Here is a 25,336-nt window from a genome sequence, read left to right as displayed (position 1 = left end):
TTACAGATTTTTGCTATTATGAATGGCATTACAGGAGCATTTATTATCTTTTTTTTACTGCTTCTGGTACATACGGGCAAGAGATTCTCCAGGGCCTATGGTAGAGGAATTACTGTGCAATAAAATATAAGAATGCTTATTTTTATAAGCTAATCCAAATTATTTTCCAAAGTGGTTGTTCTAATTTAAATTCTCACCTCCTGTATTAATTTGAGATGATCTTGTTGATCCACAGTCTCTCCATATTTGGTGATATGGTTTGACTGTGTCCCCAACCAATCTCAGCTTGAATTCTATCTCCCAGAATTCCCACATGTTGTGGGAGGGACCCAGGGTGAGGTCATTGAATCATGGGGGCCAGTCTTTCCTTTGCTATTCTCATGATAGTGAATAAGTCTCATGAGATCTGATGGGTTTATCAGGGGTTTCTGCTTTGGCTTCCTCCTCATTTTCTCTTGCTGCTGCCATATAAGAAGTGCTTTTTGCCTCCTGTCATGACTCTGAAGCCTCCCCCGCCATGTGGAACTGTAAATCCAATTAAACCCCTTTTTCTTCTCAGACTTGAGTTTGTCTTTATCAGCAGTGTGAAAATGGACTAAAACAGTAAATTGGTGCCAGTGAAGTGGGGTGCTGCTGAAAAGATACCCAAAAATGTGGAAGCGACTTTGAAACTTGGTAACAGGCAGAGGTTGGAACAGTTGGGAGGACTCAGAAGAAGATTGGAAAATGTGGGAAAATTTGGAACCTCATAGAGACTTGTGGAATGGCTTTGACAAAAACGCTGATAGTGTTATGAACAATAAGGTCCAGGCTGAGGTGGTCTCAGACAGAGATGAGGAACTTGTTGGGAAATTGAGCAAAGGTGACTCTCATTATGTTTTAGCAAAAAGACTGGCAGCATTTTGCCCCTGCCCTAGAGATTTCTGGAACTCTGAACTTGAGAGAGATGATTCAGGGTATCTGGTGGAAGAAATTTCTAAGCAGTAAAGTATTCAAGAGGAGACTCAGGTGATGTTAAAGACATTCAGTTTTATAAAGGAAGCAGAGCATACAAGTTTGGAAAATTTGCAGCCTGACAATGTGATAGAAAAGAAAATGCCATTTTCTGAGGAAAAATACAAGCTGGCTGCACAAATTTGCATAAGTAACAAGAGGCTGAATGTTAATCCTGAAGAAAATGGGGAAAATGTCTACAGGGCATGTCAGAGGTCATCACAGCAGCCCCTCCCATCACAGGCCCAGAGGCCTACAAGGAAAAAATGGTTTTGTGGGCCGGGCCCAGGATCACTGTGCTGTGTGTAACCTAGGGCCTTGGTGCTCTGTGTTTCAGCCATTCCAGCCATGGCTGAAAGGGGCCAACACAGAACTCAGGCCATGGCTTTGAGAGTGCAAGCACCAAGCCCTGGCACCTTCCACCTGGTGGTGAGCCTGCACGTGCACAGAAGTCAAGAATTGAGATTTGGAAACCTCCAGCTAGATTTCAGAGGATGTATGAAAATGCCTAGATGTCCAAGCAGAAGTTTGCTACGGGGGTGGGGCTCTCATGGAGAACCTCTGCTAGGGCCGTGTGGAAGGGAAATGTGGGGTTGGAGCCCCTACACAGAGTCCCTACTGGAGCACTTCCTAGTGGAGCTGTGAGAAGAGGGCCACTGTCCTCCAGACCCCAGAATGGTGATAGCTTGCACTGTGAGCCTGGAAAATCTTCAGACACTCAACATCAGCCCATGAAAACAGCCAGGAGGTGGTCTATACCCTGCAAAGCCACAGGGACAGAACTACACAAGGCCATGGGAGCCCACCTCTTGCATCAGCATGACCTTGATGTGAAACATGCAGTCAAAGGAGATCATTTTGGATCTTTAAAATTTGACTACCTGGCTGGATTTTTGACTTGCATGGGGCCTGTAACCCCTTTGTTTTGGCCAATTTCTCCCATTTGGAATAGCTGTATTTACTCAATTACCTGTACCCTCATTGTATCTAGGAAGTAACTAGCTTGCTTTGGATTTTACAGGCTCATAGGCAGAAGAGACTTGCCTTATCTCAGATGAGACTTTGGACAGAGGACATTTGTGTTAGTGCTGAAATGAGTTAAGACTTTGGGGGACTGTTGGGAAGGCATGATAGGTTTTGAAATGTGAGGACATGAGATTTGGAGGGGCTAGGAGCAGATTAATATGGTTTGGCTATGTACCTACCCACATTTCAACTTGAATTGTATCTCTCAGAATTCCTGTGTGTTGAGGAAGGAACCCAGGGGGAGGTAGTTGAATCCCTTGGGCTGGAATTTCCCATGCTATTCTTGTTATAGTGAATAAGTCTCACAGGATCTGATGGGTTTATCAGGGGTTTTGTCTTTTGCTTCTTTTGCTTCCTTCTCATATTCTCTTGCCGCTGCCATGTAAGAAGTGCCTTTCATCCACTGCTATGACTCTGAGGCCTCCTCGGCCATGTGGAACCGTAAATCCATTAAGCCTCTTTTTCTTCCCAGTCTGTTACGTCTTTATCAGCCGTGTGAATGTGGACTAATACATTTGGTATTGTCAAACTTCTTAATATTTGTGGAGAGAATAGATATGTAGTATCTTGTGCATTTTCTTGATTACTAATGAGGGTGAGAAAATTTTTATGTTTTGGGGGCATTTGCTTTTGTGAAATCCCTATTCATGTCTTTTCCCAGTTTTATTTTGGGTTGCTATTTTTAAAATTAATTCATAGGAGCTCCTTTTACTTTGTTGATATGATATTAATCTTTCATAGGTTTTAGGTACTGCAAATATCTTCTTCTAGTTTATAGTTTGTCTTTTCACTTTTTTACTTTTATTTTTTAATTTTTACATTTTTTTTGAGACAGAGTCTCACTCTGCCATTCAGGCTGGAGTACGGTGGCTCACTGCAACCTCTGCCTCCCAGGTTCAGATGATTCTCGTGCATCAGCTTCCCGAGTAGCTGGAATTACTGGTGTCTGCCACCAATGCCTGGCTAATCTTTTGTATTTTTAGTGGAGATGGGGTTTCACCATGTTGGCCAGCCTGGTGTCAAACTGCTGACCTCAGGTGATCTGCTGTTGGGATTACAGGCTTGAGACACCATGCCCAGCCTATCTTTTCACTTTTTGATGTAAAAAGTTCTTAATTTTGTGATAGTCAAAACATCTAATCTTTTTTAATGGTTAAATGGCTTTTTGTGTCTCATTCACTTACATTTTCTACTAAAAGTTTTAAAGTTTTGTTTCTGACATGTAAGTCTTTGGCCCATCTGGAATTTAATGTTCGTATATAGAGCGAAGAAGGAATATAATTTCATTTTGTTTCCTATATCAGTGACCATTATTTTTCTTTTCTGTTTATTGAAAAGTCCTTTCTTTGTTTGCTGATCTGCCATGTCACCTGCATCACATATCAAAGATTAAATTTGTGGAGATTTGTTGGGGAGCTCTCTATTCTGTTTCATTGGTCAGTTTATCAGTGAAGACCACACTATTTTAATTGCTGTAGCTTTATAAAACTTCTGATATTTGGCAGGAGAAATCTTTCCTTTTCTTCAATAATGTCTTCGATATTCTTGGCCCCTTCCCTTTTCCATATATATATGGAATATAGATATATGGAATATAGATATGGAATATAGATATGGAATATAGATATATGGAATATAGATATGGAATATAGATATATGGAATATAGATATGGAATATAGATATATGGAATATAGATATGGAATATAGATATATGGAATATAGATATGGAATATAGATATATGGAATATAGATATGGAATATAGATATATGGAATATAGATATATGGAATATAGATATATATATCTATATAGCGAGAGAGAGAGAGAGAGGGTCTCACTTTGTTTCCCAGGCTAGAGTACAGTGGTGCAATTGTAGCACACTGCAGACTTCAACTCTTGGGCTCAAGAGCTCCTCCTACCTCAGCCTCTCAAGTAACTAGGACTCTAAGGTATGCATCACCACATCCAGCTAATTTTTTAAAAAATTATTATTTTTTTGTAATGATGGGGATCTTGCTATGCTGCCTAGGCTGGTCCCAAACTTTTGGCCTTAAGCAATCCTCCCACCTCAGGCTCCCAAAGTGCTGGGATTACAAGCGTGAGCCACCACACGTCTCCATTTTCCATATTTTAAGACCATATTTTAAATGCTACTGAAGCCTGCTTTTTTCTCTTGGTGCTACTTGCAACTCCCTTACTTAGCCGTGGAAATACTGTTAGTGAAGAAAATCTAAAGAGTCAAAAAATAAAATATTCTTTCTTTTCTTCCAGTTGCAAAAGAGCAGACGCCCTCCTGAATCATAAAGCTAGTTCTGATAAATTGGTGAACTGAGAGCATACACAGTATTATTAATTCTGTTCTATTTCTGCTTCACTGTGGAGTCTCTTCACATAGTCTTAAAAGATTATTGCTATGAAATATTCTTATACATTTAACCCATAACTTCTAAAATTCTGCAGTTGCAATTGGTTGTCTTACCTAATAATCAGTTGCTTTGCTTCATAATATTTAAATTGGCATTTCTATGTTCCAAAAGGCATAAATACTAGTATAGATTTTTTAGTTAAGCCAGAAGAAAGTTCACTTTATTTATTAACATAACTTATATGTAAAGGTTTAATAAATCTCCATGCTTCTTTTCTTTTGCATCATGACAACCACTGAAAATAATATTTCTATAGCAGTTGGGGGTAAATAGACAATGACTTTTGTGGCCAGAGGTGAATGGCCCAGGGGCTCCAGCACTCCAGGTCCCACTGAGCCTGCCCCACAGCTGAAGGCATCGGTATTTCCACACACATACAGTGCACGATGCCCCAGAACAGAGATCAGATGCTCTCCTTTATTCAAATGGGGAGTTGAGAGTATTGTCATTGTAATTAAATTAATACATACACATTTATACACTGTTAAAATCTGGTTGGATTTGTGTCCCTTCACAAAACAAATTGCTTAAATGAAACCACAGAGTTAACATAATTGAGTACATCTGCTTCTATGAGATGCTCTTTTAAATTGAATTAGAATCTAATTTGAAATGTCAATAAAAAGTTCAAATATTCAACTCAATTATATTTAGATTTCTTTTTGTTTTGTTTTGAGATGGAGTTTAGCTCTTGTCACCCAGGCTGGAGTGCAATGGCATGATCTTAGCTCACTGAAGGCACCTTCTCCTGGGTTCAAGTGATTCTCCTGCCTCAACCTCCTGAGTAGCTGGGATTACAGGTGCCTGCCACCATGCCCGGCTAATTTTTGTATTTTTAGTAGAGATGTGGTTTCACCATGTTGGCCAGGCTGGTCTCGATCTCCTGACCTCAGGTGATCCACCCACCTCGGCCTCCCAAAGTGCTGGGATTACAGGCGTGAGCCATGACGCCCAGGCTTTTTAGATTATTTTACTTTATTTTAGTTACTTATTTTTATGACTTTATTGTTATAAACATTCTAGTTTTAAAAAAATCAATCAATATAACAAAGAACAAAGAAGATGATCAACAACCACTCCCACCTCCATGATCTAGAAATAACTGTCATCAATCCAAAAGCTTACACATGGTGGATCCCTTCACAGCAGTTCGTAATACAAAGTAACCCCTTACTTGTAGAAAACATATTAGTATCATTACTATTTTTGAGATAGAATTTGACTCTTGTAGCCCAGGCTGGAGTGTAATGGCATGATCTCAGCTCACTGCAACTTCTGCCTTCCGGGTTCAGAGGATTTTCCTGCCTCAGCCTCCCAAGCAGCTGGGATTACAGGCATGCACCACCATGACCAGCTAATTTTTTGTATTTTTAGTAGAGATGGGGTTTCACCATGTTGGCCAGGCTGGTCTCAAACTCCTGACCTCAGGTGATCCACTCACCTCAACCTCCCAAAGTGCTGGGATTACAGGTGTGAGCCACCACACCCGGACTAGAAAATATTATTAAATAGCAAACAGTAGCAGTATGCTTGGGAGTTTTAGGATTGATTATTTTCAAATCTCTAGAAAAGCTCAATGTATTACCTTAGGCTATAATCCCAGGGCAGAGTCTCATCTGTTAATGGGGGACTGGTCTAAGGTTCCTTCCAGCTTTCAGATTAATGGTTTCCCAGGTTGATCTGCTTCCTGCCACCCACCCATCCTCAGTTTTGTTTGCTTGTTTGTTTCATTGTTTTTACAGAGACAAGGTCTCACTATATTGCCCAGTCTGGTCTTGAACTCCTGGCCTCAAGTGATCCTCCTGCCTTGGCCTCCCAAAGTACTGGAGTTACAGATGTGAGCCACTGTGCTCAGCCCATCATTGGCTGTTCAAATGTGGAGGTAAATAGTAGATGCCAAGGTTACCTCCAGGTCAGAAGTGGCAGATGCCCCAGGGCAGAATCATAACCCTAACCAGGCCTCCTACTGCATGAAGACCTTATTTTCTGAAGCTTAAACCTGGACAAAGGTCTGACCAGTAGCAATTTGTTCATGAATATCAGGTCAAAAATTTAAAACTGGGATTATTCAGAAGAACCTGGTAGATGCAGGTGCAGTCTGCAGTTCAATGGTCAGCTATGAAAACAGTCTACTTGTACTTTCTCTTCGTCATGGAGTCTTTGATGTAAAAATTGATGATACTTTCTTACTTCTGGTGTGCTTCCCTTTCTTCTTCATTTTCCATAAGTAGCTTCCTCCATCCCACCTCCCAACAGGCCACAGTCAATTCAGGACATTTTAACCATGAAAATGAGTCTCCATAACATGAATTTAGAAGCCAGGCAAGGTGAATCATGCCTGTAATCCCAGCACTTGAGAGGGGCCAAGGCGGGCAGATCACCTGAGGTCAGGAGTTCAAGACTAGCCTGACCAACATGGTGAAACCCTGTCTCTACTAAAAATACAAAATTAGCGAGGTATAGGGAAAGGGCTGTCATTCTGCCATCTTGGTAGGAACTCCAAGAAGCTGAGAATGGAGGGTGAGGGCAAGTGCTACCGAGAAACATTCCCAGAGAAAATGAAAATAGGTGTCTGGTTGGTTTCACCAATGATACAGATTAGTGACTGCTGTCTATTTTATTTTGCCCCTCTAAAATAGGTGTGTTCATTGCCTTTTTCCTGTCTCCTTCAGTCTTCTTTGCTTGATTTGTATAAAGCAGATAATGTGTTCCTTTGATGCACATGTTGAGAGAGATTGCAAGTGATAAGTTGTAGTCACATCGTAGACACCATATCCTGATTAGATAAGACACTGCACTTTACTCTGAGGCCTGTTCCTATAATTGTATGCCTTCAGAGATTCCTTACAGGGTGTGTTTTTGGTATATGGGAAGTAGTTCTGAGTGGAACTAGTTGCCAAGGATGGCCCCTCATGACTACAGTCACAATAACCACAGCTTGTGGAATCCTCTCCTTTTGGTTAGGGCTGTCTGTGTGACTCGATCAATGTAAAGTCATAGAAGTGACACTGTCTGCCATTCAAAGGTAGGTCCTGTGATGCTGTGCACCTTCTCCATGAGCCTTTTTGAAGGCTTACTTTGGTGAAAGCCAGTCACTATTCATTAAGTCTAAGAACTGTGAGAGTCTATTTGAGGAAATTAAAGGTGTGAATGGGAAGGTGAGGTAGTGAAGGAAATAATCAGCCAGTTTCCAGGTGTTCACTCAGCCCTAGTGTTGAATTGGACAAGAGTAAAGCCTCCCTTGAAATCCCAGCCTAAAAGATCTCTCAAGTAACGTGACTCCCATCACATGATCTACCACTCACATGAATTCAGTAAATCTGTAAAGCTGGGAGAGATCAAAATAAATGATTGCTTTTAGCCAATATGTGTTGGGCGGTTTTCTATGCCGCAGTTTATCACAGGAATAGCAGCAAAGCAGGGTCTGCTCACTGTGTCCATGTACATGAATTGTGTCTATTCCAATAATAATCTACATGTTCTCTGATCTAAAACCATGACCATTTATTTCCAAAGAGAAACCCCTGGATTCTCCCCACATAAAATGAAAAACTTTTCAAATATTTGCAAATAAGAATAATTGGGATTCTTTAAGGGGAATCGCTGGGTTCCAGTGATTCTCTATTGCTTGGATTGAAAACTTTACATGCAAAACGTGTCATCTTTTTCTTCACTTCCTTCATAGCAGCCCGCACAAAGCCAGGCACAGTGTTCATACACAATAAGCATCCTGAGAACAATGAAAAAATTAAGAAATTCCACATAATTTTCCTAAAGTTATAGGTTTTCCCCAAAGCTACTAGGTACACCTGTGTGGCTGTAAATAGCTATCTAACATTTAAGTGCCGTGAGTCATCTGAAATTGGGTAAGTATTTTGGTTCAGACTGTCTGACGTCAACTACATACTATAGAAGGATGCTCTTCCTAATGTCTTATCATTCCACGGACCTTGTCACTCACTCCCTTTGTCACAGGAAGGTTTATCCCCTTTGATTTCTTGATGCCTCCCATAGAATGCCCTGGCCCCTTTTGGGGATGATCACGTCCTCTTTCCCCCTCTTAAAGCAAGAACCAAATCATGTGTGGTTTGGTGCTGTTTTAATGACCAAGTGTAGGGGAAGGGGTTGAGGAGGGATTATTCTGTTAGCAGCCTCTAGGAATCCCATGGTCAGGTAGAAAGAGGGTTTCCTCAACAATGAGGAGTGTGATCATCTCCGTCCATTGTTGACAAGCACTGAGTCCAGGGAGACATCTCTCCACACTTGAATCATCTTCACATATGATGGCGGGATTCGATGGACAAAGGCGTAAATGTATTCACCATTTACCTTTACCTTTAAGAGGAAAAATGCATCAGAAAGACAGTATGCCACCCAACAAGTTTTCAGCCTCTTCTCTACTCTGCCCTAGTACCAATAACATTCCCCAAGAAAACTCCTAGTCATACAAGCGAATGTTGTAGATACACTTCTGTTTACAGATTACGTTTTGTGCCTATTTGAGACAGTTGCTGACCTTATTTCTAATGTTTCCTCTCATCTAGTGAAGTTCTACACTCTGTGTCACACAGTCCCTGTTTATTCAGCCTCCCTTCTAACCTGGACAACCCCATTACCAGCAACTGTGTCTCAGGAACTTGAGACCCTGCATCTCGCACAGGACCTGCCACAGGGTTAGTGCTAGACCATGTTCACTGAAATGCATACTTTTCAGTTCCACGAACTGTGACTGTCTTTCACTACTGATGGCACAGTTCCTCTTTGGAGTAGCCTACATCTGAGGTGTTAGTGGCAAAGAATGAAACCCAGTGTTCTTAGAGAGTTAAAGGAGGACAGGTCTTGTATAACATAGGATATTATCTTTGGCAACTTCTAAGCATAGGAAAAGATCCCTCACTTGAATCCAAATAAGATGTGAATCTTTTGGCCTACTTTTTAGAGAAAGTAAGAAAGTATGGATGTATTCCTTATATTGAGGCTATAGAGAAAGTCACCTTATTAGTATTAATTTTTCAAATTTAAAATGCACATGTTTTTCAACCAGTTTTTTCATTTGTTGTAATTATATCCCAATGTAAGTATTGGGAGGTTGGTAATGACAAAAGGATTTATTTGAAAGCTTAATACAGCATCGTTTGTGAGAGCAAAATACTGGAAACAACTTCAATGCCCAAATAAACAATTGAAGCAGAAACATGGACTGATAATGTCTTCAAGATATATTCTTTGATGAAAAACCAACTTAGTTCCTAAAGCGTAATGTGTAGAGCAACTTATACCAGGATTTACTTAAAGACAAATGAAATCATAGACATATCTATATGCTTCCATAGGCAAAGATTTCCTCTGAAGGGGTTGGCATGGTGGCATGTGCCTGTAATCCCACTATATTGGGAGGCTGAGTTGGGCTGATAGCTTGAGGCTGGGAGTTCAAGACCACCCTGGCCAACATGGTGAAACCCCGTCTCTACTAAAAATAAAAAAATTAGCCAGGTGTGGTGGCATGAACCTGTAATCCCATCTACTTGGGAGGCCAAGGCAAGAGAATTGCTTGAATCTGGGAGGTGGAGGTTGCAGTGAGCTGAGATCACATCACTGCCCTCCAACCTGGGTGACAAGATGAGTCTCTGTCTCAAAAAAAAAAAAAAAAAAAAAAGAGGATTCTCTCTGAAGGAGAGCAGAGATCTGGTAATGTTGTTCGTATGAGTAGAATTGGGGCCCAAAATGAGACAAAGACATAATTTTTGATTGATAGAAAAAACTTTTTTCTTAAGTATATTGTATTCATTCAGCTACATGAAAAGTTAAATAATGGCATAAGTAGAAATGAGCACTATGTGAAAAGACAGAGGAGATTCTCCACTTGGGGGGAAATGGATGGTGAGCCGACCTTGACATTGGTCAGATTTGGGAAAGAGCTGAGGATGGCAGTGCAAGCAGAGGGTGCTCTGTGATGAAAACCTGGGGCAGGGGTAGTTATGGGACATGGGCCCCTAGGGACTGGTGAGGCCAGGTCAATGAGAGCTGACTCCTGCTCTGGGATCCCAAAGAGCCTGGGTACTGGGAGCTCCTGGGATGCTCACCTCATACTCATTGTGACACACGTAGATGCGCAAGTCAAATGGTTTGCCATCCTCAAAGGGCACATAGTGTAAATTCTCCTCCAACATCCATATCCCAAACTCACGACTGTTCATGACCACACGACGGCCTAAGTGCACTCGCAAATGGAAGGCAATTTCTGAGTCCTCATTCATCTCAGTGTAGAAATCCACCTGCAGCTGTGGTTCATTGCTGAGGGCAAAACACACAGCATGTTGGACAGGTTCCTTCATTGCGTAGACACACACTTGACACACACACAAATCCCTTCCCCCATTTACCCAGGGAAAAAGTCTTTCTGATGATACTGCAGGCCTGGTCCCTGTGGGGATGCTTCAGCTCCTCCTGCCCCCAGGCAGGGAGATTCTGTGCTCCTCATCCCCAGATGAAAACTGAGCCACAGTCACTGACTTGGGCCTATGACTTGTTCATTCCCTGAAAATTCTATGCCCCTTGATAAAGAGCCACAGCCCCAACCCACTGAGTGTTCTCCCCTAAGCCCCATGGCTGGCCCACATGCAGTTGCCGCAGGTCTCATGCCTGGTGCTGGAGGGTCTCCAGGACCTGCACCTGCATGGGGCCTCCTTCCTGCCAATTAGACATTTCCACATCACCCACACATAAGGTCAAACAAACTCTTAGCAAATATTCTCCTTTCTCCTCCACCCCGTCCATTGGACCGTGGAGTACTCACATAGAAGAGTCGATCGGTGTCCCTTTGATTATCACACAGGAACCAACAGACAAAGACACAGGCAGTTTGTATGGCACCTGCCAGGGTATTGAGAGTAAGTGAGAGGTGCAGGGTCAGGTGCAGTCTCCCCTCCTGTAACAGATTCCCATGGCGCAGGAGGTTAGAGATCACAGGGCAGACTCTGTGGACTCTCCCCTTTCACTCTACCACAGTCAGGGCCCCATATTCCTGAAGATATGGTGGACCCATAGGTAAGAGCAAGGGTTCAGGAGCCAAGAAACCTGGATTCCAGTCCTCATTCTGCCTCTTACTAGCAGTGCAATCTTAGATCGGTTACTTGACTTCCTCAGTTTCCCTAAAACAAGGAGGATTATCATGAATTCCTACTTTGTAGGAAGTTCTCCATAATAAAGCAGTTAATACATGTAAAACTTTTAGCCTAATCCCTGGCATGTGTAGGGCCTGTTAGGGGTGACCTAACAGAACAGGAGAGTCCTCCTGAAACACTGAACTGCCTTATTTTCAACTCTCACAATCATCAAGGGCAATGGACGTCCTTCCAAGAAGGGGCACACATTACTGACAGCACAGCCCCAGTACTTACACAAGTGAAGCCTGTGGGTCAGGGACATAACTGGAGGGAATAATTGATTTCTACGACGGATATAACTGGTTGATGATTTTTCTGTATTTTTGAGATAGGGTCTTGCTCTGTTGCCCAGGCTGATGTGCAGTGGTGCGATCATAGCTCACTGAAACGTTGAACTCCTGGCTGCAGTGATCCTCACACATCTGCCCCCACTTGTGTAGCTGGGGCGAAAGATGCCTGCCACTCTGGCAGTCTGGTATTTAAAGTTTTTTAAAGAAAGGGTCTCACTATGATACCCAGACTGGCCTCAAACTTCCGGCCTCAAGTTATCCTCTCGTCTTTGTCTCTCAAATTGGTGGGATTATAGCCATGAGCCAGTGAACCCAGCTGCTTTATTGATTAATATCCACTGTAAGCTCTGTCTGAACTGAGACTAGACTTGTTCCTTCATGGGTGGAGGAACAAGTTTAGACTCAGTTGAGACAGAGCTTACAGTGCATATTTTATGTGATTCAGTCTCTGAAACCACGGCCTCTAATATCCTTCTCTAGCAAACCTCCTGTCCCACAATGAAAAGGACAGGATAGGCTGGGGACAGGGAAGCTGAGCCTGGGAGGCAAGAGCCAGTGGTCACTCTGTGCAGACCCCACCTGAGGAACCATCGCCCCCATAGTCTGCATTCCTCTTCCCCACTCTTACTGGGAAGAGACATCTACTGATGATACATTTCGCTCTCATAAATGATCTGAAACGAGTCCTCGGTAACTCACAATCTCCAAGATCCCTACCAATTAAGCCACCTGGGATCCACATTGCCACACATGAAAAGCCACACAGTTCCTTCATCAGAGGTGCTGTCATGTGGGGAGGAACCTTCACATGCACAGAAGGCCACGTGCATGTTTTCCCTTCAATACCCAGTTACATCCCAGCACACACACCCATGGTCGCAAAGAGCCATGCCACTCACTGAGTCACACACACCTGTTCACTGTGCACATAAGGATGCTTATGCACTGGTCTGGCTGTGCACACACACTCACATCACAAAGAGGAAGACAAAGTACAATCACCCCCTTACACTCACACAAACACCTGCTTGACCTGGTGGGTCATCCACCTCCCACCTAAAGTCACATCATCTCAGCAGAGTTCACTCTCATCAGATACCACCTCATGCTCACAGAGGGTTACATTGGTCCAGGATCCACAACCTACATGCTACAAGCATCTCAAGGTACCTAGCCTCAGTGTTTCTCTTCCACACACCCACAACTCTCAGTAAAGCATTCACAGTAGGAATGGTCATATTTTCATGTCATAAAATACCCCACATCTTTCTTGGTTTATGTGACTTGAGATTATTGAAGGCTGTGCCTTTTCAACTCACGGTTAGAAATGACATTGTCCTCTCCTTCTGGGTGACCTTCGGAATTGTGTCCAGTCTTCTGAGTGAATCTCTGAGTAGCAGCACTTAAATGACCCCTTTCAGCTTTGCCCTCTGGCTTCATTCCAGATTCCATGCTCCTCCCAGCAAGCTTTCCTTGCAGCATGAGAAAGGGTCAGGTGTCACGAAGAAACTCAGTCACAACCATAGCTATTTGCAAGTCTGTGTCTGTAATGCAGCAGAAATGACAGTGGGGAAGGTACCAGGCTGTGGATTGGGTTACCAGGGAAATGAATAGATAAGGATGATGGAGTGAGGGGTAGTGATTGTAAAGTCCAGTCTTTGTACCTCTCAAACCTTTTCTCCACTATGCAGAATCTACCCAGAAGGTGTACATTTTCCCAATTTTGTACAATGGCTAAACAAGAAAAAAAAAGTTGGAGATTTTGGGGGAAACAAGTTAGCCCTAAAAGGTAATTCTTCTCTCTGCCTTTAAACGTTCTGGGAGAGCACTGACCTTGATCTTGAGGAGGATCTGGGAGAGAAGTAGAGAAAGTTCTTGCATGAACTTGCCCCACACTAAGCCACTTGGCTTTGCTAGGTAAGGGCCACTTTCATCTGACTGTCACACACTTGGGCTCTAGTTACACCCTCTGTTGGTGTCCATGTAAATCAAAGTTTGAGGGACACTGTTTCTTCTGCAGATTCTGGGAGAAAGGTGAGATTTTTTAAAAAATTATTGTTGTGCTTTAAGTTCCAGGGTACATGTGCACAACATGCAGGTTTGTTACATAGGTATACATGTGCCATGTTGGTTTCCTGCACCCATTAACTCGTCATTTACATTAGGTATTTATCCTAATGCTATCCATTCCCCTGCCCCCCCCACCCCATGACAGTCCCCCATGTGTGATGTTCCCTGCCCTGTGTCCAAGTGTTCTCATTGTACAATTCCCACCTATGAGTGAGAACATGCGGTATTTGGTTTTCTGTACTAGTGATAGTTTGTTCAGAATGATGGTTTCCAGCTTCATCCATCTCCCTGCAAAGGACATGAACTCATCCTTTTTTATGGCTGCATAGAATTCCATGGTGTATATGTGCCACATTTTCTTAATGCAGTCTATCATTGATGGACATTTTGTTTGGTCCCAAGTCTTTGCTATTGTGAACAGTGCTGCAATAAACATACGTGTGCATGTGTCTTTATAGTAGCATGATTTATAATCCTTTGGGTATATACCCAGTAATGGGATCGCTGGGTCAAATGGTATTTCTAGTTCTAGATCCTGGAGGAATGGCCACACTGTCTTCCATAATGGTTGAGCTCGTTTACACTCCCACCAACAGTGTAAAAGCGTTCCTATTTATCCACATCCTTTCCAGCATCTGTTGTTTCCTGACTTTTTAATGATCGCCATTCTAACTGGTGTGAGATGGTATCTCATTGTGGTTTTGATTTGCATTTCTCTAATGACCAGTGATGATAAACATTTTTTCCTGTGTTTGTTGGCTGCATAAATGTCTTCTTTTGAGAAGTGTCTGTTCAAATCCTTTGCCCACTTTATGATGGGGTTGTTTTTTTCTTGTAAATTTGTTTAAGTTCTTTGTAGATTCTGGATATTAGCCTTTTGTCAAATGGGTAGATTGAAACAATTTTCTCCCATTTTGTAGGTTGCCTATTCACTCTGATGGTAGTTTCTTTTGCCATGCAGAAGCTCTTTAGTTTGATTAGATCCCATTTGTCTATTTTGGCTTTTGTTGCCATTGCTTTTGGTGTTTTAGTCATGAAGTCCTTGCCCATGCCTATTTCCTAAATGATATTGCCTAGGTTTTCTTCTAGGGTTTTCATGGTTTTAGGTCTAACATTTAAGTCTTTAATCCATCTTGAAGTAAGTTTTGTATAAGGGGTAAGGAAGGGGTCCAGTTTCAGCTTTCTACATATGGCTAACCAGTTTTCCCAGCACCATTTATTAAATAGGGAATCCTTTCCCCATTTCTTGTTTTTGTCAGGTTTGTCAAAGATCAGATGGTTATAGATGTGTGGTGTTATTTCTGAGGGCTCTGTTCTGTTCCACTGGTCTATCTCTCTGTTTTGGTACCAGTATCATGCTGTTTTGGTTACTGTAGCCTTGTAGTGTACTTTGAAGTCAGGTAGCATGATGCCTCGAGCTTTGTTCTTTTTGCTTAGGGTTGTCTTGGCAGTGCGGGCTCTTTTTTGGTCCCATAAGAACTTTAAAGTAGTTTTTTCCAATTCTGTGAAGAAAGTCATTGGCAGCTTGTTGGGGATGGCATTGAATCTATAAATTACCTTGGGAAGTATGGGCATTTTCACGATATGGATTCTTCCTATCCATGATCATGGAATGTTCTTCCATTTGTTTGTATCCTCTTTTATTTCATTGAGCAGTGGCTTGTAGTTCTCCTTGAAAAGGTCCTTCATATACCTTGTAAGTTGGATTCCTAGGTATTTTATTCTCTTTGAAGCAATTGTGAATGGGAGTTCACTCATGATTTGGCTCTCTGTTTGTCTGTTATTTGTGTATGGGAATGCTTGTGATTTTTGCACATTGATTTTGTATCCTGAGACTTTGCTGAAGTCATTTATCAGCTTAAGGAGATTTTGGGCTGAGATGATGGGGTTTTCTAGATATACAATCATGTCATCTGCAAACAGGGACAATTTGACTTCCTCTTTTCCTAATTGAATACCCTTTATTGCTTTCTCTTGCCTGATTGCCCTGGCCAGAACTTCCAACACTATGTTGAATAGGAGTGGTGAGAGAGGGCATCCCTGTCTTGTGTCAGTTTTCAGAGGGAATGCTTTCAGCTTTTTTTTTTTTTTTTTTTTTTTTTTTGAGACAGAGTCTCGCTCTGTCGCCCAGGCTGGAGTGCAGTGGCTCAATCTCGGCTCACTGCAAGCTCCGCCTCCCGGGTTCACGCCATTCTCCTGCCTCAGCCTCCGAGTAGCTGGGACTACAGGCGCCCGCCACCGCGCCCGGCTAATTTTTTGTATTTTTTTAGTAGAGACGGGGTTTCACCGTGGTCTCGATCTCCTGACCTCGTGATCCGCCCGCCTCGGCCTCCCAAAGTGCTGGGATTACAAGCGTGAGCCACCGCGCCCGGCCGCTTTCAGCTTTTGCCCATTCAGTATGATATTGGCTGTGGGTTTGTCATAAATAGCTCTTATTATTTTGAGATACATTCCGTCAATACCTAGTTTATTGAGAGTTTTTAGCATGAAGTGTTGTTGAATTTTGTCAAAGGCCTTTTCTGCTTCTATTGAGATAATCATGTGGTTTTTGTCACTGGTTCTGTTATGTGATGGATTTCGTTTATTGATTTGAGTATGTTGAACCAGCCTTTCATCCCATGTATGAAGCTGACTTGATCGTGGTGGATAAGATTTTTGATGTGCTGCCAGATTTGGTTTGCCAATATTTTATTGAGGATTTTTGCATTGATGTTCATCAGGGATATTGGTCTAAAATTCTATTTTTTTGTTGCGTCTCTGCCAGGCTTTGGTATTAGGATGATGCTGGCCTCATAAAACGAGTTAGGGAGGATTCCCTCTTTTTCTATTGATTGGGATAGTTTCAGAAGGAATGGTACCAGCTCCTCTTTGTACCTCTGGTAGAATTCAGCTCTGAATCCATCTGGTCCTGGACTTGTTTTGGTTGCTAGGCTATTAATTATTGCCTCAATTTCAGAGCCTGTTACTCATCTATTCAGAGGTTCAACTTCTTCCTGGTTTAGTCTTGGGAGGGTGTATGGATCCAGGAATTTATCCATTTCTTCTAGATTTTCTAGTTTATTTGCATAGAGGTGTTTATAGTGTTCTCTGATGGTAGTTTGTACTTCTGTGGGATCAGTGGTGATATCCTCTTTATCATTTTTTATTGCGTCTATTTGATTCTTCTCTCTTTTCTTCTTTATTAGTCTGGCTAGCGGTCTATCAATTTTGCTGATCTTTTCAAAAAACCAGCTCCTGGATTCATTGACTTTTTGATGGTTTTTTATGTGTCTGTATCTCCTTCAGTTCTGCCCTGATCTTAGTTATTTCTTGTCTTCTGCTAGCTTTCGAATTTGTTTGCTCTTGCTTCTCTAGTTCTTTTAATTGTGATGTTAGGATGTCGATTTTAGACCTTTCCTGCTTTCTCTCGTGGGCATTTAGTGGTATAAATTTCCCTTTACACACTGCTTTAAATGTGTCCCAGAGATTCTGGTATGTTGTGTCTTTGTTCTCATTGGTTTCAAAGAACATCTTTATTTCTGCCTTCATTTCGTTATGTACCCAGTAGTTATTCAGGAGCAGGTTGTTCAGTTTCCATGCAGTTGTGCAGTTTTGAGTGAGTTTCTTAATCCTGAGTTCTAATTTGATTGCACTGTGGTTTGAGAGACAGTTTGTTGTGATTTCTGTTCTTTTACATTTGCTGAGGAGTGCTTTACTTCCAACTATGTGGTCAATTTTGGAATAAGTGTGATGTGGTGCTGAGAAAAATGTATATTCTGTTGATTTGGGGTGGAGAGTTCTGTAGATGTCTATTAAGTCTGCTTGGTCCAGAGCTGAGTTCAAGTCCTGGATATCCTTGTTAACCTTCTGTCTCAGTGACTTGTCTAATATTGACAGTGGAGTGTTAAAGTCTTCCATTATTATTGTGTGGGAGTCTAAGTCTCTTTGTTGGTCTCTAAGGACTTGCTTTATGAATCTGGGTGCTCCCGTATTGGGTGCAGATATATTTAGGATAGTTAGCTCTTCTTATTGAATTGATCCCTTTACCAGTGTGTAATGGCCTTCTTTGTCTCTTTTGATATTTGTTGGTTTAAAGTCTGTTTTATCAGATACTAGGATTTCCACACTTGCTTTTTTTTCTGTGTTCCATTTGCTTGGTAGATCTTCCTCCATCCCTTTATTTTGAGCCTTTGTGTGTCTCTGAACATGAGATGGGTCGCCTGAATACAGCACACTGATGGGTCTTGACTTTTTATGCAATTTGCCAGTCTGTGTCTTTTAATTGGAGCAGTTAACTCATTTACATTTAAGGTTAATATTGTTATGTGTGAATTTGATCCTATCATTATGATGTTAGCTGATTATTTTGCCTGTTAGTTGATGCAGTTTCTTCCTAGCCTCGATGGTCTTTACAATTTGGCATGTTTTTGCAGTGGCTGTTACCAGTTGTTTCTTTCCATGTTTAGTGCTTCCTTCGGGAGCTCTTGTAAGGCAGGCCTGGTATGACAAAATCTCTCAGCATTTGCTTGTCTGTAAAGGATTTTATTTCTTCTTCACTTATGAAGCTTAGTTTGGCTGGATATGAAATTCTGGGTTGAAAATTCTTTTCTTTAAGAATGTTGAATATTGGCCCCCACTCTCTTCTAGCTTGTAGGGTTTCTGCCAAGAGATCCGCTGTTAGTCTGATGGGCTTCCCTTTGTGGGTAACCTGACCTTCCTCTCTGGCTGCCCTGAACATTTTTTCCTTCATTTCAACCTTGGCGAATCTGACAACTATGTGTCTTGGGGTTACTCTTCTTGAGGAGTATCTTTGTGATGTTCTCTGTATTTCTCGAATTTGAATGTTGGCTTGCCTTGCTAGGTTGGGGAAGTTCTCTTGGTTAATATCTTGCAGAGTGTTTTCCAACTTGGTTCCATTCTCCCCGTCACTTTCAGGTACACCAATCAAACGTAGATTTGGTCTTTTCACATAGTCCCATATTTCTTGGAGGCTTTGTTCATTTCTTTTAACTCTTTTTTTCTCTAAACTTCACTTCTTGCTTTATTTCATTAATTTGATCTTCGATCACTGATAACCTTTCTTCCACTTGGTCGAATCGGCTATTGAAGCTTGTGCATGCATCACATATTTCTCGTGCCATGGCTTTCAGCTCCGTCAGGTCATTTAAGGTCTTCTCTACACTGTTTATTCTAGTTAGCCATTCGTCTAATCTTTTTTCAAGATTTTTAGCTTCCTTTCAGTGGGTTCAAATATCCTCTTTTAGCTCGGAGAAGTTTGTTATTACCGACCTTCTGAAGCCTACTTCTGTCAGCTCATCAAAGTCATTCTCCATCTAGCTTTGTTCCGGTGCTGGCAAGGAGCTGTGATCCTTTGGAGGAGAAGATGCACTCTGGTTTTTAGAATTTTCAGCTTTTCTGCTCTGGTTTCTCCCCATATTTCTGGTTTTATCAATTTTTGGTCTTTGATGCTGGTGACCTACAGATGGGATTTTGGTGAGGATGTCCTTTTTGTTGATGTTGATGCTATTCCTATCTGTTTGTTAGTTTTCCTTCTAACAGTCAGGTCCCTCAGCTGCAGATCTGTTTGAGTTTGCTGGAGGTCCACTCCAGACCCTATTTGCCTGGGTATCACCAGTGGAGGCTGCAGAACAGCAAATATTGCTGCCTGATCCTTCCTTTGGAAGCTTTGTCCCGGAGGGGCAGCCATCTGTATGAGGTGTCAGTTGGCCCCTACTGGGAGGTGTAGGGCTAAACGGGGGTCAGGGACCCACTTGAGGAGGCAGTCTGTCCTTTCTCAGACCTCAAACACCATGTTGGGAAGCCACTGCTCTCTTCACAGCTGTCAGACAGGGACGTTTAAGTCTGCAGAAGTTTCTGCTGCCTTATGTTCAGCTATGCCCTGCCCCCAGAGGTGGAGTCTACAGAGGCAGCAGGCCTTGCAGAGCTGTGGTGGGCTCCGCCCAGTTTGAGCTTCCCTGGCCACTTTGTTTACCTACTCAAGCCTCAGCAATGGCGGACACCCCTCCCCTGCCAGGCTCCTGCCTCCCAGGTCAATCTCAGACAGCTGTGATAGCAGTGAGCAAGGCTCCGTGGGCATGGGACCCACCAAGCCAGGTGTGAGACATAATCTCCTGGTGTGCCGTTTGCTAAGACCACTGGAAAAGCACAGTATTTGGTTGGTTGTGTCCCGATTTTCCAGGTACAGTCTGTCATGGTTTCCCTTTGCTAGGAAAGGGTAATCCCCCACCCCTTGCACTTCCTGGGTGAGGCAATGCCCTGCCCTGCTTCAGCTCACCCTCCTTGGCCTGCACCCACTGTCCAACCAGTCCCAATGAGATGAACCAGGTACCTCAGTTGGAAATGCAGAAGTCACTGTCTTGTGCATTGATCACACTGGGAGCTGCAGACCAGAGCTGTTCTTATTCAGCCATCTTGGAACAGAATTGAGATTTGTTTTTTTCTTTGATTTATTTTTCCTTTTATTTTAGGTTCAGTGGTACATATGCAGATAAAGTTGTGTCATGGGTTTTGTGGTAAATATGATTTCTTCATCTGGGTTCTAAGCATAGTACCCAATAGTTATTTTTTTGCTCCTGTTGCACCTTTCACCATCCACCGTCAAGTAGACCCCAGTGTGTGTTGTTCCCCTCTTGGTGTCCGTGAGTCTCATCATTTAGTTCACACTTATAAGTGAGAACATGCAGTATTTGGTTTTCTGTTCCTGCATAAGTTTGCTGAGAATAATGGCTTCTAGCTCCATCCATGTTACAGCAAAAGACATAATCTCACTGTTTTGTAGGACTGCGTAGTATTCCATTGTGTACATGTACCACATTTTCTGTGTTTACTCTGTCCTTGATGGGCATTTGGGTTCATTCCATGTCTTTGCTATTGTGCATAGTTTTGCGATGAACGTTCATGTGCATATGTCTTTATGGCAGATTTCTATTCTTCTGGGTATACACCCAGTGATGGGATTGCTGGGTTGAAGGGTAGTTCTGTTGTTAGCTGTTTGACGAATCACCACACTGCTTTCCACAATGGGTGAACTAATTTACACTTCCACCAACAATGTGTAAGTGCTCCCTTATCTTCATAACCTTGTCAGCATCTGTCCTTTTTTGACTTTTTAATAAGAGCCATTCTGACTGGTGTGAGATGGTATCTCATTTTGGTTTTGGTTTGCTTTTCTCTAATGTTCAGTGATGTCAAGCTTTTATTATATGCTTCTTGGCCACCTGTATATCTACTTTTGAAAAGTGTCTGTTCCTGTCCTATGCTCACCTTTTTTTGTTGTTTTAAAACAGGTCTCACTCTGACACACAGGCTGGAGTGGTGTAGCACCGTCTTAGCTCACTGAAACCTCTGGCTTCTGGGCTCAGGTGATCCTCCCAGCTCAGCCTCCTGAGTAGTTGGGACTACAGGCTCATGTCACCATGCCAGGCTATTTTTTTCTAATTTTTGTAGAGATGGGTTTTTGCCATGTTACCCAGCCTGTTCTCAAATTCCTGGGCTCAAGCCATCCACTAGCCTTGGCTGCCCAACGTGCTGGAATTACAGGCATAAGCCACTGTGCCAAGCCCTTTACCTACTTTTTTTATGGGTTTGTTTTTCCTTTCTTGTAAAGTTGTTAAAGTTTCTTATACATACTCAGATATTAGATCTTCTTCAGATACATAGTTTGAAAATATATTCTCCCATTCTATAGGCTGTCTGTTTCCTATGTTGATAATTTCCTTTGCTGTGCAGAAGCACTTTAGTTTAATTAGATTCAGTTTGACAATTTTTGCTTTTGTTGTGATTGCCTTTGAAATCTTCATCATGAAATCTTTGCTTATGCCTATGTCCTGCATGGGTTTGCCTAGGTTGTCTTCCAGGGTGTTTGTAGTTTTGGATTTTACATTTAAGTCTTTAATCCATCTTGAATTGATTTTTGTATATGGTTTAAAGAAGGGGTTCAGTTTCAATCTTCTGCATATGGCTAGCCAGTTCTCCCAGCACAATTTCTTGAATAGGGAGTCTTTTTTCCATTGCTCGTTTGGTCAGCTTTGTTGAAGATCAGATGGTTGTAGGTGTGTGGCCTTATTTCTGGGTTCTCCATTCTGTTCCGTTGGTCTAGGTGTCTGAGACCACCATGTTGGGCAGGCTGGTCCCAAGTTATCTTCTGAACTCATGATCGGGCCGCCTCAGCCTCCCAAAGAGCTGGGATTATGGCGTGAGCCACTGCGCCCTGCCCCTTTGTCCACTTTTTAGTGGAGTTGTTTGTTCTTTTCTCGCAAAGTTACTGAAGTTCCTTATAGATGCTAGATATAAGACCTTTTTCAGATACATAATTTTCAAATATTTTCTCCCATTCTGTAGATTGTCTGTTGACTCTGTTGATAGTTTCTGTTGCTGTGCAGAAGCTCTTTAGCTTAAATAAATCCACTGTCAATTTTTGCTTTTCTTGTGATTGCTTTTGGCACCTTTGTCATAAAAGTTTTGTCCATTTCTACATTCAGAATGGTATTGCCTATGTAGTCTTCCAGGGTTTTTATAGTTTTGTATTTACATTTAAGTCTTTAACCCACTTGAGTTGATTTTTCTATATAATGTGATGAAGGGGTTCAGTTTCAATCATATGCATATGGTTAGCTAGTTACCCAGAACCATTTCTCGAGTAAGAAATCCTTTTTACATTGCTTGTTTGGTCAGCTTAGTTGAAGGGTCTGACGATGGTTGTAGGTGTGTGACCTTATTTCTGGGCTCTCTCTTCTGTCCCACTGGTCTCTGTGTCTGTTTTTGTACCAGTACCATACTGTCTGGTATCTGTGGCCCTGTAGCACAGCTTGATGTTGGGTAATATGATGTTTCCAGCTTGGTTCTTTTTGCTAAGAACTGTCTTGGTTATTCAACTCATTCTTGGTTCCATGTGTATTTTAAAATAGTTTTTTTCTAATTCTGTGAAGGATGTCATAGGTAGTTCAACAGAAATAGCATTGAATCTGTACATTTCTTTGGGCAGTATGGCTGTTTTAATGATAATGACTCTTGCTATCTATGAGCATGGGATGTTTTTCCATTTATTTGGATCATCTCTGAATTTTTAAGCAGTGTTTTGTAATTCTCATGGTAAAAATCTTACACCTCCTGGTTAGCTGTATTCCTAGGTATTTTATTCTTTTTATGGCAATTGTGAATGGAATTGCAGTCCTGATTTGGCCCTATGCTTTGCTGTTGTTGGTATATAGGAGTTCTAGTGATTTTTGTACATTGATTTTGTATCCTGAAACTTTGCTGAAGTTGTTTACCAGCTTAAGAATCATTTGGGCAGAGACTATGATGTTTTCTAGATATAGAATCATGACATCTGCAGACAGGGATGGTTTGACCTCTCTTTTTGTTTGGATGCCCTTTCTTTCTTTCTCTTGCCTGATTGCTCTGGCCAGGACTTCCAACACTATGTTGAATAGGAGGGTGAGAGAGGGTACTGCAGAAATTGTGGTCTGAAAATCCAAATTCAATTCTTGCTCCATTCATCATACATATTTTGAGCTGTGATTTATCAAATACAAAACAAAACAAAACAAAAAATTTCTCTGTTAATTGTCTTATTGGCCCCTCACTTGCAAATACAAGCCCAGATGCACCAGAGCTCAGCACCACGGACAGCACCACAGAAGAAACACAGCTTTGGGAGACTTGGACATCAAGGACAACATTAGCAAAGAGTAGATTTATTCTTTGGGGGCTTTCAGCAAAAACTGGAAAGCCCTACAGACCTTTCAGAAGATAAGGCTTTAGATTGCAGAAATAACCTACTGTGTTTTGAGCAATGATGTATTTGCTGGGAGAAGGCCATGAATTTGGGTTGACAAGCATGAAAGAGATGTTGAGTAAGTCTCCAGAGGCAAACAAAAATCGTTTGTTCAACACTGGTTCCTTGGCTCTATGTCTTCTCTTTTTATCTGAGACATCACTCCTGGCCACCATGAGCATAGGATGGTAGCTGGTATAAAGATGAGTGTAACAAATGGCCTATATGAGCTGAACTGAACTGGTGAATATCAGTCAAGAAAAGGCAGTCACTGGTGTGTTTGTATAGCAGGGGCAGCATGTAGGACACTGTAGGTTATGCAAATACAATGGGCATCATCCAGCGACATGTAGATATGAAATCAAACTCATGTTCTTCTCAGAAACTCATGGGGTCCAAGATAGTTTTTATCCACTCAGAGCAAGAATTGTCTAATTCCCCAAGAAATGATTTCCATGCTGATGAGGGGGCCTATGATCCATCATCAAAATAGAGTGATGACCAAAACTGTGAGAGGGATGATATAAGGGGGAAAGTGTACCTAACAAGAACCTGAGACTTTCCAGTGAGAGCGGAGGGAATTTCAGTTCATACAGGAAAGCAACAAGAAAGAGAGGCATGAAGGTGTCATTTACTGTGCATTGACACCTCAAGGTTTCTGGATATTAGGTTAAAGGAGGGCAAGGAGAGAGGCATACCCATGAGTAAGGTTGGAGCTGAACAAGTTGTGGCAATGAACATGGAAAGAGAGGATGAAGATGATCAAATTGACACCTGTGATAGGCCCTGCAGACAAAGAGGCTATTTGATGAGACACTCTTCAGTCTGCATTGTTTGGCTTTTAGGTAATATGTTGTTTATCTTCTCCTAAATGGTTCTCTATTTGTGCTATGAACCAGATGACAACAGCTCTTATAGAGGGAAAAGGGCTGTCATTGTGCCTACTTGGTAGGAGCTCTAAGAAGCTGACAGTAGAAGGTGGAGCCAACTGTTGCAGAGAAACTTTTTCAGAGAAGATGAAAATAGGGGTCTTGTTGGTTTCAGCAAGATGTGGACCAGTGATGGATGCCTATTTTTTTGTTCTTGTTTGTTTGTATTGGTTTCTTTGTTTTAATTTTTATTCATGTACAAAGAGTTAGCACGGTTTCTTTCACTGAGTGGATGTCTTGCTTATTAATTCAAGGAGCATCACTTAGTCCAACTTAATGAGACCTATATCCCTTAAGTACTTGTGGAAACAGAAGTGGCACATATCAAGACAATATTTTCAGATAAGGAGATGCTGGTTTGAGCAGATGCAACAAGGGTGAGAACCCTGGCTGATTTTTTTGTGGGTGGCTCCAGTAGAGCTGTTGGTGACCCATCTTGCTTTCAGGGTGCTGTTTATTATCTTTTGCCCCTCTAAAATAAGTGTGTTCACTGCATTTTCCTATATCTGTTTTAGTCTTGCATGTTTAATTTGTATAGGGGAGATAATGTATTTCTTTAGTGCATATGTTGAAAGAAAGTGCACCTGATAATTTCTAGTCACTTCATGGACACCAGATCCTGATTGGATGATAACATTCTGGACTTCAATCTGAGCCTGTT

General features: G+C 41.9%; 2 protein-coding genes across 10 annotated transcripts in view; one reads left to right on the top strand and one right to left on the bottom strand.

Moving 5' to 3' along the window:
• LEUTX (leucine twenty homeobox) overlaps window positions 1-25,336 on the top strand; it is a 160,364-nt gene that overhangs the window by 5,128 nt on the left and 129,900 nt on the right. The window contains exon 3 of one of the 8 annotated variants that reach the window (XR_010116601.1): window positions 560-2,704. The exons of the other annotated variants lie outside the window; for them this stretch is intronic. The gene's annotated coding sequence lies outside the window, so the exon portion shown is untranslated. Of the gene's footprint in view, window positions 1-559; window positions 2,705-25,336 lie in introns of those variants that run through there. 8 annotated transcript variants of the gene reach the window in all.
• Window positions 8,426-13,587, bottom strand: LOC129465544 (galectin-16). Of its 2 annotated transcripts, none has more exons than XM_055247722.2 (4): window positions 13,221-13,587; window positions 11,242-11,318; window positions 10,529-10,739; window positions 8,426-8,780 (listed from the first exon to the last, which is right to left on the bottom strand). In XM_055247722.2, the coding sequence occupies exons 1-4, from the start codon at window positions 13,233-13,235 to the stop codon at window positions 8,655-8,657; spliced, it is 429 nt and encodes a 142-aa protein (XP_055103697.1). In that variant the 5' UTR covers window positions 13,236-13,587; the 3' UTR covers window positions 8,426-8,654. The 2 variants fall into 2 exon arrangements, with proteins under 2 accessions (XP_055103697.1, XP_055103696.1); XM_055247721.2 differs by lacking the exon at window positions 13,221-13,587 and adding an exon at window positions 11,769-11,873.

Source organism: Symphalangus syndactylus, chromosome 17 (genome assembly GCF_028878055.3).
Source record: "Symphalangus syndactylus isolate Jambi chromosome 17, NHGRI_mSymSyn1-v2.1_pri, whole genome shotgun sequence".
Lineage (NCBI taxonomy): Eukaryota > Metazoa > Chordata > Mammalia > Primates > Hylobatidae > Symphalangus > Symphalangus syndactylus.
Note: the sequence above shows the minus strand (reverse complement) of the source record. Positions and strands in the feature narration are given on the sequence as shown.

Coding starts and splice junctions, on each gene's coding strand:
- LOC129465544 (XM_055247721.2), bottom strand. CDS start 11,873: ATGTCCCTGACCCACAGGCTTCACTTGTGTAAGTACTGGGGCTGTGCT. Junction 11,319..11,768: donor TGCCCTTGATGATTGTGAGA/GTTGAAAATAAG, acceptor ATACCCTGGCAG/GTGCCATACAAACTGCCTGT. Junction 10,740..11,241: donor ACACCGATCGACTCTTCTAT/GTGAGTACTCCA, acceptor TTTTGCCCTCAG/CAATGAACCACAGCTGCAGG.